This window comes from Poecilia reticulata, linkage group LG16 (assembly GCF_000633615.1).
Source record: "Poecilia reticulata strain Guanapo linkage group LG16, Guppy_female_1.0+MT, whole genome shotgun sequence".
Taxonomy (NCBI): Eukaryota; Metazoa; Chordata; class Actinopteri; order Cyprinodontiformes; family Poeciliidae; genus Poecilia; species Poecilia reticulata.
This window is the reverse complement of record NC_024346.1, coordinates 4,717,845-4,737,202: the sequence shown is the minus strand read 5'-3', so window position 1 is coordinate 4,737,202 and position 19,358 is coordinate 4,717,845. Positions and strand designations below refer to the sequence as shown.

The 19,358-nt window shown below is 38.8% G+C and overlaps 1 protein-coding gene across 9 annotated transcripts in view; it reads left to right on the top strand.

Annotated features, from left to right (window-relative positions):
• The window catches only part of cspg5a (chondroitin sulfate proteoglycan 5a), a 56,160-nt gene that overhangs the window by 27,404 nt on the left and 9,398 nt on the right, over nucleotides 1–19,358 (top strand). For 3 of the 9 annotated variants that reach the window (XM_017309523.1, XM_008430903.2, XM_017309527.1), the window contains exons 3-4: nucleotides 11,819–12,007; nucleotides 19,191–19,347. In XM_017309523.1, the coding sequence (XP_017165012.1) occupies nucleotides 11,819–12,007; nucleotides 19,191–19,347 (346 nt within the window). The remainder of the gene's footprint in view (nucleotides 1–11,818; nucleotides 12,008–19,190; nucleotides 19,348–19,358) is intronic. The other 6 variants (XM_017309526.1, XM_017309528.1, XM_008430907.2 and 3 more) reach the window with 3 other exon arrangements.

Below are 19,358 nucleotides of genomic sequence, written 5' to 3'. Positions count from 1 at the left end.
CAGAAGGAAAAAGAAAAGGCATGAGGAAAATAAAATGGACAAAGGAGAAAGCAGGATGGAAAAAAAATGCAAGGAGGAAATATTACAGGAGAAAATACATTAATGTTTATATGTGCCAGTAAATAAAGGGAAAATTGCCCTAACATCAATATATTACTTGAAAATTGTCTCAAAATGACAATACTATCACTTACCTCAATAATTAAAGGGACAATTTATTGGGTGGCTTGTTGTTTTTTTTCCTGGTGGTCAGTTATCCTAATTTGCTCCATATTGTCCATCTCCAAGCACACCGCTGTGCATCTTCACTCCGTTTATTCTGTCAGCCTTCGGAGCAGTTTGTCATGAAGCTTCTCTTCCATAAGAAAGCCATCTGTCATCTTCATCTCTATTGGATCGAGCGCACAGAGCTAAACATAAACATAGTTTTTCTAAAGCCAGAAAGGCTGCTTTGAATGTGGAAGAAACATTTCATAACCCCTTTAAGGGAAAATTATGAGCCTGTCAATGGGGATTATTTAGAGTTACAAGTTGCCACCTCTGTATTTTAGCAAAGATGTACTTTTCTTTTACAAATCCTATGCAGACATGGTAAGCTTCACTCAGTAAAAGAAAAATATTTACATTCTGGACCAGTTTAAAGATCTTATTTTCACATTATTCATCTTGGAGCACTTTAGCTCCAAACCTCGGCCAGTTTCTCCAGCTAGACCTTCTTCTTTAAAGTATCTGTGGCATCTCCAGCGCTGGCTCCTCTGTCCCTCTCACAGATGTGATCTGACAGTGTCATAAACCACTTCCTCCTCAGGCGCTGCAGAATCAGGACCATATTTGGAGAAAGAAAAGAGAAAGCAGAGGGAGCGGGTGACTTAGGGTGTTTGGCATGTAAAGACATTTGTGTATTGAGCGGCTTTATAAACTGTCTTGCATTTCACTGCAGTGTCCCTCTTAGTTTCCAGCATCCCACACCTGTTGTTCATCTGTACACCTGTCCACAGTCAGTTTGGGTAGTTATTTGAAAGTTTTTGCATTGTAAGTGCCTTTTTGTGAATGCAATCGGGTCATTTTTGACTCCATGGTATGTCAGAAAGACAGATGTAGCAAGATAAAGAAACCAAGGCAGGGAAAAAGAGCCAGAAGGATCAAACATTTGTAAAGAGAACAAAAAATTGTCAACAAGAAGTGAAGAGATGTACTGAAACAGAGTGAGAAGTGGAGACAAGCAGAAGAGGTGGAGGAGAAACTGAGTGAGAGAATGAGTCAGAACCTTATAATGCTTGCCAGCATGGAAACGACTCAGGCAAGCCAGGTCAAATTTATTGGCGCGTGCGCGTGTGTTGCAGCTTGATGTAATTAAGAGAAGCTTTGAGCAGCAACAGCCGTTTGTGTCCATATTTTTGGGGGGATTTCATGCTTGCGTCATGAAAACACATGCAAGATTATGAGCGTATTAGAGATCAATTCTAGGTGAAAGAGCATCGAGAGGTGGAATCAGGTCAGAGGTCAAACACAGGGAAGATTTACGGCTGCTGAGAAGGCCGGGGCTGACACACACAGACTCACACACACAGACACACATGCACATGCAAAGCGACTGTTTGTTTTTGCCAAGCTGGATCTTGTGAACTTACTTCATCCCTAACAACGCACAAAAACATTTGCTGAAATTAACTTTTGGCTGTGTGTGCACCTCTCTGCAGGTTATCTAAGCTTCGACTCTGAAGTTCACAGCTGAGATTGTAAACCTGTTTGCATGTCAAAGCAGATTTTCACAGCTTTTCAAATGGCTATTGCATCAGTATGCTGTAATGAGGTCAGTTCTCCGTTTCTACTTTTTGTCAACTTTTCATACCTCTGACTGCTTTATGCTCTTATTTTAGAAGAAAAACCAATATGGACTTAATCTATTATATATAATATACTTATATAAAATTTATTTGAGTGTTAATTTTTTTCTTTGCTGCAGAACAAAACCAGATGCTGAAGGAATTTATCAGGTCTTGGGTTTGTTCTGTTATACAGCTACGTCATTCTTTAACGTTTTAAAATGTTATGTTACCGAGACTAATAGTCCAAGAAATGTTTTGTAAAGCTTAAGATAGATATGTTTTCTTATGATTTCACTCAACTCTCATTGTCTCCAGAGGCCATTTTGTTTTTGAGATGTCAGCAGATAAAGGCAACATGATAAATGCAAAGTGCAGATCGTCAGACCAAAACTCCTTCCAGGGGCTCTCATGTTTACACACTGATGTTAAAATGTCAAGTCAGATCATGGTTAATTATTTTTAAACCTTTTACATATATAGTAGCAAAAAAATCAGTTTACAGATAAAATAAATTACAAAATTGAAGCTTTTGACCTCAGGATTTAGTCTTCTTTAGATGGAGTATATCAGGATACCTTATCTTGAATTGACAACATTTACCATTTGTCTGTTTTGCAAAACTATTAGTGTGTGAGAACATAATTAAATTTATTTTGATACAACTTCAACTTTTCTAGATTCTGTACTCTTTGCCTCAACGTTTCTATCAGACACCTGATTACTGCTGTTCATTAACTGTTCATAATTTTTCCATTTCGCCAAAATCCCAGTTCCTATTGAAGAAGATAAACCACAGAGTATTATCCTACCACCACCAACTTGTACGGTTAGCATTGATAGTTTCGCTGGTAGTGAATGACCCCATGTCTAGTAATACTCTAAATGGGTAATTCACCTATTTGTGGATTTTTTTTGTAGAGTGAATCTAAAATATTTAAAAGTAAGTGCAGGTTTAAAATCTGAAATAGCCACACACAATGGCAGTTGACATGCAAAAAGCTGGTGTTTGCAAAGCAGCCAATCTAGGACTGCCATTTATTTTCTATGGCACTGATTGGCTGTAGCCCCAAAAACTGAAATAAGTAAAACCGTAACTTCTGTGGTAGTGCTAAGATAGTTTCCATTGTGCATAATAATGCATATTAAGGTGAAGGTGCAGTTGGTGTTTTCACTGCTAAAACAGGTAGTTATAAGCTTTTTTAGAGGAAGATTCAACTATTCATGGATTTTAGCCATTTTTCTGGTTACTGTGATCTGTAATCACAGTGAATACTAAGATTCCAATAACTGAACCCCAAAGTTTGATTTCATTAGACCATAACTCATTGTCCAACATATTTTGAGAGCGAGGACACAGCCAGTGCTGTCGTTCTTCACAATTACGTTTGGTCTTTTGGCTGCCTCTTTAACCAGTTCGGGAGAATCGTCCTTTATTATCATGAAGACAATAAAGGAAGAACATGTTGTATATTATCTGTCACTCCCTTCACTGTGACATAGACTATGTGCAATGATGTTCATTTTTAAACCCTTCTCCTGACTAGGATCTAATTGAAACTTTTATTCAATTAGATCCTTTTGATTCTTTGCAGCCTCTCTGAAAATTATTTTTGCAAATCTCAGGAGAGTCCTATGATAGCTGAACTTCATTTGACTGTAATCATATTCACTAGAACTTATTGTAGATGTGAACTCAAAAGGCATGGATGCTGAAACAGAATCCAAATGTGACTAAACAAAGAATCAGTTTAACTCTGCATAGTTATGCAGGTAGAGTATTGCAGCCTTTTTTATAATATATCTTTTCCTTTGTTACATTTCTTGTTTTTCCCTTAGAATAAGGGATAATTGTTATGCTATGTGTAATTTTTTTAGCATTACAAAAACCTTGCATGTCAACAAGGTGTGTACTCTTTTAGGAAGCTCTTTAATTTATCAACATATTTATTTATGGTTCAAACTAAATCTAGTTTGAGTCTTTTAAAGTGCAATGATAACCATATCCTCATTGTCACAGTATCAGTGCCTACAATAATAATATTGTAATGAATTGTTTGCATGATAATTGTTTGTTAAGTCATTCCAAGTATCCTGACTTCACACTTTGCATGCCAACCCGATATTCAACCTGTTGGATATATTCTCTCTCCACTGAACGTTGTAAATCCTGGTGAAAATCTGTCTCTCCAGCTAATATGTTTCCCAAACATCATATATTTTTTTTTCCCAGTAATTGCAAAATAAATAATCTCCTGATTGACAAAGCCTCTGCAATCACCCTATTTTTTATTGTCTGGTGCAGTAAGAGGTTGTTTATGTCCATATTTAACCTCCTAATAGCAAACAGAGTTTCTGTGGCGCTGATTTACTGCCGTCTTGTCAGGGTCATGAGCGGAGCAGTTTTGTTGAAAACACCCCTTTCAGCTTCAGCGAGTGGTTGCAGTTAAATGTGACAAGGGACCCATCTGTGAATCAGTAATTAGTTTGCAGTTTATGGTGTCGTGACTGCTCTCCAGGGATCCAGAGGTTTATGCAAATAGGTTTTGGGTACAGTTGGATCCGTAGATCTCCTCTGAATGAGTCATTTGAGTCGTTAGCAGCCTCGGTGTGTATAAAACAGCAGGAATGATGGGATGTAGCCGAGTCGCGCAGACAGCTCGGCGGGAAACAATATGTAAATGTGACAAGCAAACAGAAATAAGCCAAATTAGGTGTTTATGTTTTGCTAACCAGATGTCACAAGCTGCATGCAAGAACGTACCAAGTTCACTTTCCTGCTCAGCTATGTTCTTTGCTGTAAGTGTTCGTTTAGAGCACACTGTCTGTAAAGCAGGCAAATGTCATTTGTTTGTAGATTTTGTGATGCTTTGCTCAGACCTTGAAGAAGAAAGATGTCAGCATAGTGAAAACTGATTTATTCAAATATTTAAGCTGATTTGTTTCTGCTTCCATGTTGTTGCTAATTTATCTTGATTTAGGATCAATAACTGTGAGTTTAAAAGTTTTGTTTGGACTACAGGTCTCTGTTTGACTTCCTTGAGTTGACTTCAGTTTAATGCAAATTAGGAGCTGCAAGTTTAAGCCAGTGTCCTTCAAGGTGCAACCACAGTTGACAGTGAATATGTAAATTTCCCCTAAGGTGGTTTGAACACACACCGAGCTTTAAGTGTGAGAGAAAATAGGAAATTGGTGCAAAGCCAAAAGAGTTTCAAGATATCGATCTTGGTTTTCATTTTATGTCTTTCAAACCTTGTCCAGACTTCTCCAGCCCTGTGAAGAACAGCTTAGCTTAATCTGCCAAGGTTTTTTTTTAATGAATTCCAGTAAAATTGTATCATTTAACTAATGTTTACAGGATATTTTTTCCCTTGTCCTCCCCAGCCCTGATGCATTGCCCCTTCTGAGGGTTCTCCACCCAGTGATGTAAAGACTAAAACAATGAAGTTCTGCAATGGCAACCAATTAAGTTATGTAGCTATTTTCCATGAGTTTTACCTCATTCTGACTCAGTGGTGGGCACATCTTTTCCCATATAAATAAATCTAAAAAAGTCCATCTGTCTTGTTTAAATGTCTAATCGGGTGAGATCAAACTCCAGTCTTTCCTCCTTCTCTCTGTCAACCTTGTAAAATCTTTTCCAGTGTTTTAATCTTTCCCTCAGCTTGACCCGTAGTTTCCCTTTCCCTCCCAAAGCCCCTAGCGAATGAGAAAGTTCCCAATTATTTGGAAACAGAATGTCAAATGTGGATCTCAGTGCCAGAATCGCGGTTCGTGTTACTGATATTTTTTTTTCTTTAGGAGATCCCGAGTCTCTCCTGTCCTCTGCTGGCCTTTTAGCCACACATCCAGCCGCTTCTGGATACTCGACTCAGTTCTTTAGTTCTTTTCTTCCTTCTCTGCAATCCTTGCATAAGAAAATATCAGCCTTAGGCAGGACATGTTTAAAAATAGTGATATTTTTTATGCAAATCTGGACTTAATGCTAATATATTCAACGCTGTTGCATACCCTCTCCTGTCAGTTCAGATGCAGTTGTTTAGGTCGTACCTTCTGTTAGGTTCTTCCCCTTTAACCTTCCTAGGACCTTGTCAAAATGCTCTCCTTATGTTCTTACTTCATGTTTCCTACAGCTAAACAATAAGCTTTCATCTCTCCTACGGGTAAAACTGAAGCTTTCATACCTCCAGCAGTGTTTTCCCACTGGACCAGTTCCTATGCTGGATCTGGGTTGTTGCTAAATGGGATATTTAAATAACCGTTTTCTTTCTCTACAGCCAAAGAGGCAACGTTGACCATAGATCAAAAGTTTTAAGAAATCATATTGAGTCCAGAACTTCATGAGACATCAATCTGTATTAAAAAAATATATATTTGAAATTCTATTTCTGTGTAAAATGTCCAGAAGGTAGAGGTCCTAACTAAGCAAACAAAGAAGCTGATCTGCGCAATGTGTTACATCTAAAAATACAGAGGGAAATGTTCCCAGAATGCCTCTGTCCAATGTAGTAACAAAGACCTACCATATTTTCCATACTATAAGGAGCACCTAAAAACCTTCAATTTCCTCAAAAGCCGACAGTGCGTCTTATAATCCAGTGCGCCTTTTATATGGACCAATATTGAGCCACAGCAGGTCTAGCAACTATGGTGAGCAGCCGCCGACTTCATTTTCACCCGTAGAAGAAGAAGCGCACGGTGCATGCTGGGAAAGTTGTCAGAACGCTGATTTGTAATCTATTAGTAAAGTTTGACTGACCTATCTACCTACCGACTGTCTAGAATCAGGTCGTCTGCAGGTCATGTAGCACCGCGTTCTCCACGAACATGCTGTGCGCGAACGGAGAAGGGTGACCATCGTCCGGCCACGCCCCGGCCCAGTCGCAGAAGGCTCTCCTCGCTGACCGGAGTCAGACTGTTTTATTGATATTCACTTTACTGCAGCTCCATCTAGTGGATGCATAACGTAACTCCAGCCTCTACTGTAGCGTCTATTCTATGCGCCTTATAATGCGGTGCGCATTATATGTGAAAAAAGTTTTAAAATACGCCATTCATTGAAGGTGCGCCTTATAATCCGGTGCGCCTTATAGTGTGCAGAATACGGTAACTTAAGATATTGGATAATTTCTTGACTTTTTAAATCAGGTTCCAGAAAACAATGTTTACTTTGTTTTATTTTTAATAAAATAGAAAACATTTTTCAAGGCTTTATTCAAATTTCAACTAATAATGAATCAATTATATAATTATTTGAGACCTGAAAAATAATTAAACAGTCAATCATATCTGTTTACATAACAACGGATAAGATAGTATCCTCAGTAGTTACAATAATTTAACAGCAGCAACACAAGCAGCATGTGTTGGGAGCAGCGCGTACATAAGCATAATTGACAGCGGTAAGACACTCCTCCTGGCTGTGATTGGTTGTTTCTGACCTGGAGCCGGGTATTTCTCCAGATGCCAGTAGAACCACAGGGAGGCAGCAAGAGGAGGAGCTTGATTTTTTTACTCTCTGCTTATTCCTGTTAGTCACTTTCCATTCTTCCTCAGAAAATCAACACAGCATAGATCCTGTTGTGCTGCAGTGCTATTTGTACCATATACTCCTATAGAATGAAACACACCCATGTTCTAGCTTAATTAGGAAAACAGATTTACTGTCTTGTATTCTTATTTTTTCTCTGTCCCAGTGCCAGTTCTTCTGTGGTCCTTTTAGATTTTGACATTACTGCTCATATGGTGGTGGGCAGCCATGGCAACATAGATAATGACGGGTTGGAGAGCGAATAAAACTGTAATGGGATGTGTGGTGACTTCATAACTGTTGCTGGCGTCTCATGTAAACCACAGAAGTGTTGGGAGCTTTTGAACAAGCCTGATTGTAGAAGCTGTTCCATCCCTGTTGAAAACTTTGGCTCTTTTTTTTTCCTTTTTGTAGCTGCTTGAGGCTTTAAAGTTTTTCAGGGATTAAGACAAAAGTCGTTCAAAAGTAAAATATGTTGTGAGCTGGTCTTATAGTGCCCTAACAGTCGTATTAATTAGATCAGAAATCATCTGTTTGTTTTATCTTAATCCCATTAACTTCCATGAAAACACAATAGGGCTTCATCTCTTTGTACTTTATTTACTGTTTCTGTGTCTCTTAAACTCTTGTTTTTGTTTTTCTATCCAACCATGACAGATATTGTTGACTGCATTCAAATGCATATAATAAATGCATGTTTATAAGCTTTTAGCAAAGATAGCTGAATATAATATGGTACTATAGCAGCAGAGCTTTGCAGTCTGGTTGTCTATTATTTTTATATATTTAATTTAATTTTTATTTATTTATTTATATTTTTTTTTTCGTCACCACATGTAAGCACTTACAAACTGTGGTTTCTACAACACTTTTCTGTGTGAAAGTGGTTAAAATGTGAAAAAAATCTAAAAGTTAGTAATTGTCTATATAACTGAGGGGTTTAAAATTGAGATCAGAGGAAGCACGAAGTTAAAAGTAGCTGTAGTTACTACTATATGCTGTGACTGAATTCTTTACCAAGTATGTCCATAAAGTCATTAGAAGTTCATCTAACTGTCTAACTGGCCAAATATATTATTTACAAGCAAAGTGAAGGGAACCTGGAAGACCTACCAGATATTGCCTCATTTTGCTTTTGCTATATTGTACAAATTAATGATGATTGAATTTCCCCCTGGTTCTAAAATCAATATTTAATGACCAGATGAAGGCTGGACAATTGTGTTTTGAATGCTGTTCATATATCGTTTCAAATTATATGTCTTAAAAGAAAAACACAACTGGACAATATTAACACTTTAACTTTCAGCATTTCTTTACATATCCTCTTTTTACACACAGCCTAACACTTTGAAATGAACTAATTTAGAGCAAAATGAAAAAAGAAATACTAGGAATAAAACCAACTTATGAATTTTCTAAAGCATTGGTAAAAAAAAGCAAGTCAGATTTTTTTTGTCGGTAAAAGCAAAGCAGCTGAAAGAGTCTGCAGGAGAAGAAACCCTACTTCCTGTGTTTATGACGATCAGAAACTTGTTTGTTGACATTCTCCTTTTCCTCACTGACTCAAACGTCTCCAGGTTGTAACTATTGATTTCCTTTGACTTGGTGAATACGCTCATTGATCCTGCCGGCATCACTACTCCATCAGCAGACCACATGTTACTACACTACAGTGAGAGAGAAAATTATTTTTAGCTTAAAGAAACTTTCATTTTGACAACTAACTGCAGCAGGGATGACCTGCAAACAATGTTTATTAGTAACTTTTCTGTGTGCCATTCACCAAACTCTGTGCGTAGTTTCTAATGTCACAGCTCCGTTGTGCTAATACCTTGTCAGAGATAATTAAGTTCACTTATGACTTCACCTTCCTCATTTTAATAATAAGCCAAGGTGAAAACAATTTGGCTGCACAACCTAAAAGCGGGAGATGTGCATCAGCTGGAGCTCTTCGAAGGGAAGTAGGACAGCGAAAGAGCGGCAGTGAGTAGGAAAATAAATTTTCAAAAAGACAAACGGCAGTAGAGGGATTAGAGAAACAAGGGCAGGAATACAGAAGAGGAATGTTGAGCTGGATGCTAAAGAGGATTTTTCCCTCTCTTTTTCAGCTCGCCTGTGAAGGCATGACATGTCAGCTCCGTGTCTGCTCCGTTTGCTGCTCAGCTGGGTTGCCATAGAGACCAGCACATAATTTTCCCTCCTCGTCCTTTCTGCATCCCGTTATCCTCCTTTTATTTCCCTCCCTACCCGCACTCTCACCTTCCCTCCGTCTCGCGCCGACTTACATAAACCTCTTCTTTTGTGCAAACACAGAAACACTCAGAGGTTGAGTGCACTGAAGTCTCCTTGAAAATGTGATATCAGTCTCCATCGCTCCACTCTCTCCTCCTCGCACACATGCCCACACACTCAAAATGTCTCCTGGCTCTTTGGCAGCTCTTCCTCTCAGCTGGCAAATGAAAGAAGGATATTCAGGAAGGATTCAGGAAAACGAGCCGTGAAGGGAACGCACCTACATGTGGAGAAGCGTATAGGATCAGCAAACTTCAAACTCTTCGTTCTCTTTACAGCGTCTTCATCTCAGTTGCTCTACAGAGGCATGTTACAGAGAGGGTGAAAAGACAGCAGTGCATGTCTTGCTCAGTTTTCACTTGAAGTTGACCTTTTTCACCCCAGTTTGCTGTGAAAGCGATGGAAATCTTTAAAAATATATATTTTAAGCAGCTTTCATTGCCAAGATTGTGAAATCCTGTAACAATGAACATAGTACTCCTCTCCTAAATGATAAAGGTGAATATAGAGTGTGATATAACATTATATTTTAAAAATGTAGCTTGAAGATATATATATATATATAACTGACTTTTATTTGTGAGTCACAAATGGCTCAAAAGTTGGAGCTTTTAACACAGACCACAACATTTCTTTAAAATCTTTGTTTTTTATTAAGTTTCTCCAACATATTTCCAAAACTACCTTTTGAAAAGTAACCAATCACCTCTTTGATTGCAACTTTTTTCTTGTTTATGTCTGCAACATCTCCACGCAATAAAAATTTATAACATAAATCTAGGATATAAGTTTTAAAAGTACTTTGAAAGTTTAGTTAGGTTTCACAAATAGTTTTTTCTCATAATGTATTTTCAAAGGTTTTACAAACATTTTTGTTCATGCTTATAAAATATTTCATTGCCATACATGTTTCTGAGTTAGACAAGATTATCCTCAGATCAGATGACGTTTATTATAATGTAATGATATATTGTCTTTGGATGGATGGATGGATGGATGGATGGATGGATGGATGGATGGATGGATGGATGGACGGACGGACAGATCAGTATTTTTCCTGTTTTTGAATTAATTTCATCCTTAGTCGTTATTAAAAAAAACAATTTCGTTTTTAACTTTCTTTGTCTTTTTGATACACTAATTACACCAAAGTCTGCCAGTCCTTTAAATTTTCATGACTGCTATCTTTTGCCATTGTCTGTGCCAATCAAAAGGTTAATAATAAAATGCATTTGTATCTGTTTGTGCAGCACCCTCTGACCATTTTTACAGTGAAACCAACTAAATAAAAGTGATACTTGGCTCCCAGCTCTCTGACTTTTTGGCAAGCTTTACAGAAACACATAGATTGTTTTGACGTCCATCATGGCGAGTGGGCTGCTTTCTGAACGCCATGTGCAAAGGATCAATAGTTTCATGAGGTACTGAGATATGTTTGCCATTTTCATGACAAACTTTAGGTAGACAAAGTCATCTGCCTCTGTGGTTCTGGTTCCCTCCCCAGGCGAACTCTGCACTTTACCAGACACTTATAAAAGGAGCATGGGACTAAAGTCGCCATGTGTATGGAAAATCACCTCAGGTGTTTTTTCCTTGTTAACATTCCATTATCAGTGGGGCTAAGTACAGTCTTATGCTTTCTGAATCAGGCATTAATCAAACTCTGTGGTAGAAAAAGCTTCAGCAGTAAATAACTTTATTCTTTTAATCTCTCTTTCTCACGTAGGAACTTATTTTTTACACTGTTTCAGTTCATTTTGCAGAGTTGGACTCTTTTCACAGCATTTCACGCTGAGGTCTTCAAATTAACTGGGTCATTGTGACATGTTGATTCTTTACTTTTTCCATCATTCTGTTGTAGATGTCCTGCTGTGTTTGAGACATTGTTCTGTTCATCTGATTTTACTTCAAGCAACAGTCTGTCCAACAGATTCCCACACATCTGACTCCACAACACATTAGTTTGTAAGGACGTACATGTACCTAATAACATATGTAATTACTAATATCAAAATACTTGAACAATCATACCCATAATACTCGAAAAGATGCAAATGGCAAGTTTAAATCCATTTGTCACATATTTATATTTCTTGTTGTGTTTTGCTCACCTTTTCCTTTCACCTGACTCTTTCACCATGACCCCCCTTGTCTGTCTTTGTTTCAGATGCAATGTCCAGGACTACATTTGGCACAAAGGTGCGCGCTGCGAGTCGGTGGTGACCGAGTTCCAGGTGATGTGCCTCGCCGTGGGCGCCTCGGCCCTGGTGCTCTTGCTGCTCTTCATGATCATTGTCTGCTTCGCCAAAAAACTCCACGTGCTCAAGACGGAGAACAAGAAGTTGCGCAAGCGCAGGTGAGACAAGACCGCAAGGTTTCTAATAAAGGAAAAGTAGAATTTGTGAAGTTTTATATTATTTTTTTTGTGCCTAAATATTTTTTTGGCTAAAGCGTCTCACTAAGACCATCAGACCCTTGGCAGAAATTATTTTCAGATGGCCGAGGAATTGGCAACCACTAGTTGAAAACAACTTTTTCACTATTCAGAAGGAGACTGCAGCTGCTGCAAGCTTCAACATTTGACTTTTGCAATGTTTGTTTCATTACATTTGTAATTATAATTAGGGAAAGATTAAATAATTTAAGAAGAAATCAGACAGATCAGGGCTTTTATAAAATATTAGACATTCACTGATTATAACAAAACAAAATTCTGAGATTGGCATGAAAAATAAAAGAAAGGCAATGAATGTAACCAACTTCATGTGTCCTTCAAAGAAGTGCAGAAAAATAAGGTTGACAGTCTGTTGTACTTTCAGTGGAGGAATTGTTTTCCTCTACTGGAATTTGTCGCAGCCATTCTTCCAAGAAGGAATGAGTCAGATGAGTTAAAGCATGTGAGGTTTTCTCTGCTGCCTCTTTAAAATAACTTCAACCTTGTAGATTGGTGTCAGATGACTTAAAACAACGTCCAGTTTAAGTTCAACCAAAGAGGCTCATGTATCTCACTAATCCCTGCTGATTTGCCCAGCACATCATTTTCTCCCACCTAGTGGTTGTTGTGCCCAAATTTTGCTAATTTGTATGATAACAACCTACATGTATGCATATTTACCTGTCTTTCTGTACTCTAATTAATTTATTTATATATGAATGTAAATAAATGTACACAGGGAGAGGTTAAACAAAATAATATGAGAGCTTTTCAGGACCTCAGTATACCTTTCAACCATAAACTTCTTTTTATTTTCTTTGAATTTTACAAAGTACTGCATGGGTGTTAAAGTAACTGATTTATACACCAATTTTCACCTAATTAGTAATACCCTCTTTGGTCCTCTTCTGATTTACGCTCCTTCTGCGGTCCGACACTTTTGGTAGACGGCCATGTCTTGCTTTGGAGTGACTCGTTTCAGTTTTGGATGATGGATTGAACACTGCTCCATTAGATATTCAAAGCTTTGAACGGTTTTCACAACCTTATCCTGCTTGAAACCTCTCCACCACTTTAACCCTGACCTGACTGGTGTATATAATTCGGATTTACTAATTAGTTGTCATGTTATTGAAGTGATTTTATTTTATTTGCTATGATACTGCTCAGGACTTTGGTTGTAAAAAATTTAGAAAACCATGAATAATCTTCTTTTCCATTTCACAGTTACGCAACTAGTTAGACTATTGCATAAAATCTCATGAAAATTTCTGATTATAACTTTACAAAGTGAGAAAAAGTTTAAAAAGTATGAATGCTTTTGCAAAAAACTATACATTTATGATGCAATGCTAATTCAAAAAAGGGACTTGCTGTGTTGTAACCTCAAAACCTTTGCTTAAACCTAAAAACCCTGCAATTTATTTGGTGCACAGGAAAATACTGTCGGAAAGGCAGCAGCAGGAGAAAAAGAGAGCAACAGACAGAGTGAAGAGCTGGACAGAATGTAAAAAGGAGTAGGAGTAGGTTGGGGTTATTTTGCCCTTACTTCAACGGTGCTTGTGTTTTGATGCTGATCTCCGTGGCAACAAAGCAGTTGCTGTGGATGAGCAACAGCCCAGCGACTGAGCACCGCGGATGCAAATGGGAACCAAAGGACCGAGACCTTTTCACAATCTCCCATGCTGCAGGGTTTATTTTTAGGACTGTAGGGAGGGATATCATGCTAGCTGTGGAGGAGATTAAAGTCGGTAGTAAGGAGGAAAAGTGGTGCAGTGACTAGCATCCATAATGCTAGCTTGCAGAAATGAAAAAAAAAAAAAGTAAAGAGAGGGTGATGTCATTGGGACTGTGGATCCAGCTGAAAGTAGGGCAGTCTGAACAGGAGGAGGGGAGGGGAGGGGAGCGGGAAACGGGTGGAGGAGGTGGGGTTGACCTACATACAGCTGTGCAACCTGAGGGGTGTGAGCTACAGGGTGCTGCATGAAAGAGAAAACACTCCCTCATCAAGTGGTGGGTTTTAAGAAATCGATGAGTAGAAGGCAGAGGAGATGGAGGACGGCAGATTAGGAGAGGAGAATGGAGGGGAAGATGAGGATGGGGGAGTGACGGCGAACGTGTTGCATGAAGGAAGGAAACAGAGAGCAAAAGATGAAGAGGAGAGGGCAGCTTTGGGGAGAAAAACTCAGCATGACACACTCAGAGGAGTGTGTTTGGTACTGAAAAGGCTCATGAATACTTGAAACTCCCACACTCTCCATCTGCTGTGAGTTTCTGCGGAGCGTCTTGAGATCAGGCGACATCCTGGTCAAGAACGGAGAGAGGAGACAAAGACCGATGGAGGATTTTAAAATGCTGCTTCCTTTAAATCAGAAGTAAAAGTAACTAATTAAAGAGTTTTTTAATACTCACATCAAACTGAATCCTGAAACTGAACTCATTACCTGTTATCCCTGATTTAATGAGTATATTTAGCTGTGAGTTCTCTGCTTTGACACACATCATTATTTTCTGGTCAAACGCTTATCGACCAGAAATGCAACAGACACAAAGATAATCCAATAGTTCAGTGGTTAATAATAGCTTGGTGAGCTATTCATCTAATGTTTGTAGAGAGTTTATCTGAATCAACCCGGCTACTCAACTAAAATGTAGATTTGGTGGTGCTGAATTAAAAGCAGCTAAATGATGATTAAACAGCTGAACTGCCGTTTAACAAAAACTGAATCATGATGCCTAATGAGGAATTCTCAAATAAATTTTTTAGCTGCTCAATCCTTATTGCAATATTTAATTTGGGGTCGGCTATATCATTTTGTGTCCCGTACATCCAAACTGCCAACAATACAGTGGCAAATAAAAGTATACACTGCCTTGGATGTTTTAGACTTTCTTTTTTGTTTTTACAAATAAATCAAGGTCAACAAAATTTGGCTTTGAAAAATTAACAACAAAAAGCTATTTAATATCACAGTGAAAACAGATTTTTGCAAAAAATATGAATAAAAATCTGAAACATTAGATATGTGATTGCATACATATTCATCCCCTCTTAACTCAGTGCAGAGTTTGTGTGGTTAGGTCACAGTTATGCTCGCACATCTGGACGCTGCAGTTTTCCCCCGTTCTTCATTGTAAAACTATTCAAATTTTGTCACACATCTGTCAAGTTGTATGTTCATAATTGAGTGAAAAACTGCTTTTTCATAACTAAAAAGCAAGTTTCTAAAGCCAGGAAATCAAAACAAACTGTATATCCCATTTGTTTAATTGTACCAAGAATCTTAATAACTGTAGAAATTGTGCATTTAATGTACAGGAAGATTAATTGATATTTGCTCAAAGGGAGCCTGAGACCAAAGCTGGAAGTGGTGATGGGAAGCATACTTCTTTATCTCTTCCTCTCTCACATCACTACTTAATCTTTCGCAGTCATGGCAGTTCATTCATCAATTCTAATGTGAAAGCTCTGCATGCAGATCAGAGAAAATGGCTGTGTTTTGATCGGAAAAGAAGACCACAGCCTCTTTAACTCTACACATGATAAGGGAGTGAAAATGATGAAAAGCAAAGTCGCAACTTGACATCAGAAAGAGAGGGGCTGATGTTTCTCTGCGCCTTCAAGAGTTCATGGAAATAGTTTGAATGAGAGGCCAAATGACAGCCAGAAGGGAAAAAGATACAAAACTGGTGTCACTCTCAACAAAGTTACTGTTTGATTTGGTCTCTGAGACAAACTTCTCTTTGCTTTGAGAAATCTGTGATGAAAACGAAAGAGCAAGGACCTCAAAGAGTTCAATATGACTGTCAAATGGGAATTCCTGAAGTTGTTTCCTCCCAGGTGAGATGAAAGGAAACTCTTTGTGCAGCTGCATCTGATTTATCTACGTACAGCACATTTCAAGTCACAGCATCTCAGTGAGATTGTCATGTGGGCTTTTACTGTGCCTAGGGCTTTCCATTTCTTAAAGGGAACATTTTTTTTACTTCTATTTTGGTCTCAACTGCTTCGGATAGATTAAGAGAATATTTTATACAGATATGCTTTGATCAGAAACTACATTCATCTGTAATGTATAACAAATGGTTATGCAAAATTTCCATTTTGAAAGTTTTTGATTTCAACTGCTTCTAAAAACAACCCAAGTGCTTAGGAAAACCACCCAGCCGTTTTTTGGAAATACGTTTGTTTTGTTTTTTTTGGTGTTAGGAAAATGAGCCGTTTCAGAAACATCCTGATTGTTAAGTCACATTTTGTGGGCACTGTGTCATTACCTAGAAACCCCAGACAAGCACAGCCCTGCTACCTAGCAACCCAAACAGAACTCCAGCACGTTTGGTCAGGTGTTTTTCCCACTGTATGTATTGTACAATGGAAAAGACAAATGTTTTGTTGTTGACTTACCTTCCAGAAACTATTTGCTGCATTCTTGTTGAACTTCAAATATTCCCAGAATACTGTTTTTAATTTTTGTCTAGATTATTTCTTCCAAACCTTTTTCCGAGAACAAAGTCTTCTTCATTCCCAAAATTCCATGAAACTTAAAAATCTTTAGTCCAGTGGTTCTTAACCACTGGACAAGTGTGTCTTCTTAAAGACACACTTGTGTAAAGTCGTGATTAAGCCCCGCTTTGCCATCACTTGCTCCAAAGCAGTGGTGCCCAAACTTTTTCCTGTGAGGGCCACATAACGTTTCCCTTCTCTGGTGGGGGGCCGGAGTCAGTTTGAAACAGAAAAAGTGTTACACGTTTATCACCTGCGCTGCTGGAAACGGGGGCGGGGGGGGCGGGGGCGTTTCTCAATTGATTTTTACCCAGAAAGCACATGGGCAAAACCCGTTAGTGAAACGGTCACTGGGACTGACTAGTATATATCTCATTGAGGGAAACCTGGAATGCGGCGTTCATAACAAACACGTGTGTTCATCTGCTCTACCGCTAGCAAACAACCGTACTGATTAAATAACATAAAAGCAGCAATGCGCCATGCAAAACAAAACACCCACAGTTTACAGGACACACCTCCCGCCAAAGAGCCCCCTGGTGGCTGAAGAAAAATCCACATATAAACCGGAAAATACAATATATGAAAAAAAAATCTGAATGCTCTCTGGTAGCTTGGAGACCACTGCTCCAGAGGATCACGTTACATTGCTTAGCAGGAGTTCCACTCTCAAAGCTCACAGTTTTTACCAAATTCTAAATCTGCTCCTTAGTCGCATCTATTCGGGGTTGGTACTGCCTCCAGTGGTGTGGGGGTGGTTACACAGCTAATATAATTACATTACTAAATCAGAATATCGCAAAGTATTTTTTTTGGGGGGTGGGGGGGTTGGAATAAGTAGGGTTCAGTGAATGCGCATATGCAACTGGGGGGTTCGGTACCTCAAAAAAGGTTATAACCACTGCTTTAGTCTATTTCTTATTGTACATGCATTGACCTACATAAGAGCATTTCAAGAGCCTTGATGAGAATTTAGGGCTTTTAAATACTTATTGTACAGTCTGATCTCAGATACTTATACTACATCCTGGGACTGCCTTTATTTATTTATGACCAGAAATTGCACTTTTTAAAATTACATTTTGTAGAAAATGTTATACGGTCTTTTCTTTAGTTCCCCCAGTGTTTCTAAAATTGATATTGATCCAAACATGTAAACAAAACAAGGAAAAAAAACAAGTTTGCTTACATGCTGTCTTCTCCTGCAAGGAAGCTTTTGATTCATGTTGTATTGCTAGTAGATTCTTGATGAATGAAGGAAATTATCTTTGAGAGCAATTAATTTAGCTCAATAACTGTGAAATGCTGTTTGATGACTGCTGTCACGTCGCTGCTCTGGCTGCTAAGAGTTTCCTGAAAGCTTCTCGCTGCAAACAACATTTTACGGGTGTTAATTGTAATTATGTGCAGGGCTACAAGATCTTAGAAAATCTTGCAATGTGTATAATAAGTGTAAATATTCTGATGCTAATATGCACATTTTCTTTTTCCTCTCTTTCTGATCATTTTTTGATCACTCTGTGACCTTTAACCTTTGTCATTGTCACTAGTGTCTGCTGTGAGCACCAGCTTCTCCAATCTTTACGATATAACTTTTACGGCCACGGGTTTTGTGATGGGGCTGCACAGTGGCGCAGTTGGTAGAGCTGTTGCCTTGCAGCAAGAAGATTCTGGGTTCGATTCCCAGCCCCAGTCTTTCTGCATGGAGTTTGCATGTTCTCCCTGTGCATGCATGGGTTTTCTCCGGGTACTCTGGTTTCCTCCCACAGTCCAAAAATATGACTGTCAGGTTAATTGGCCTCTCCAGATTGTCCCTAGGTGTGAGAGTGTGTGTGCATGGTTGTTTGTCCTGTGTGTCTCTGTGTTGCCCTGCAACAGACTGGCRACCTGTCCAGGGTGACCCCGCCTMTCGCCCGGTTCGCTAGCTGGAGATGGGCACCAGCAACCCTCCCGACCCCACCAAGGGACAAGGGTGTAAAGAAAATGGATGGATGGGTTTTGTGATGATGATGTATTGTTGCAGCCCTAGTTTTGTGTGAGAAACAAATATTAGCTCAAGATTAAGGGAACATAATATCAAATAATGACCTGTTATTTCTTGCCTTGTTTTAATTTAAAAAGTAAAAGAGAAGTCATTTTTTCTACCTTTTAAATTTAAAAGCCAGTAGCATTTTATTGTCAGTGTGTTGCATCACAGATAAATGTTTGTTTCTGTTTGATCATTTCTGATGTTGAGCTGTCTAACTGATGCTGCTTTTGTGCCCCCATCCTTCTTATGCTTTTCTTCCCGTCTTTCTCACTGTATGATCTCTTACCTCTTCATGCTCCACACCCTGCATATTCCTTTTCTGTTTGAGTCTTTCTTTCCATTTCATTCTTGTATCGTCCATGTCATCTCTCCTCCTTAACAACCTTTCTTCACTTTCCTGTAACTCATTCTGTCTCTTTTGCGAATTTCATGAGTTTTTCTCTAAAACATCCCACATGCTCCTTTATGTTTATGTTTCCCCTACTGCTTTACCTCAAATCTCTTAAATTTTCCTTTTTTCTGTTTTTTGGTCTCTCTCTCCATTCGACCCTTTCCACCCCACTGGCGCCCAGCAGTAAGTACCGGCCTTCATCGGAGCAGCACAATGATAATTTCTCGCTGTCCACCATCGCTGAGGGCTCCCACCCAAATGTAAGGAAACTGTGCGACACCCCTCCTAACGTCCCTCATGCCCGTGCATTGGCTTACTATGATAACATTATCTGTCAGGTAACGTGGTT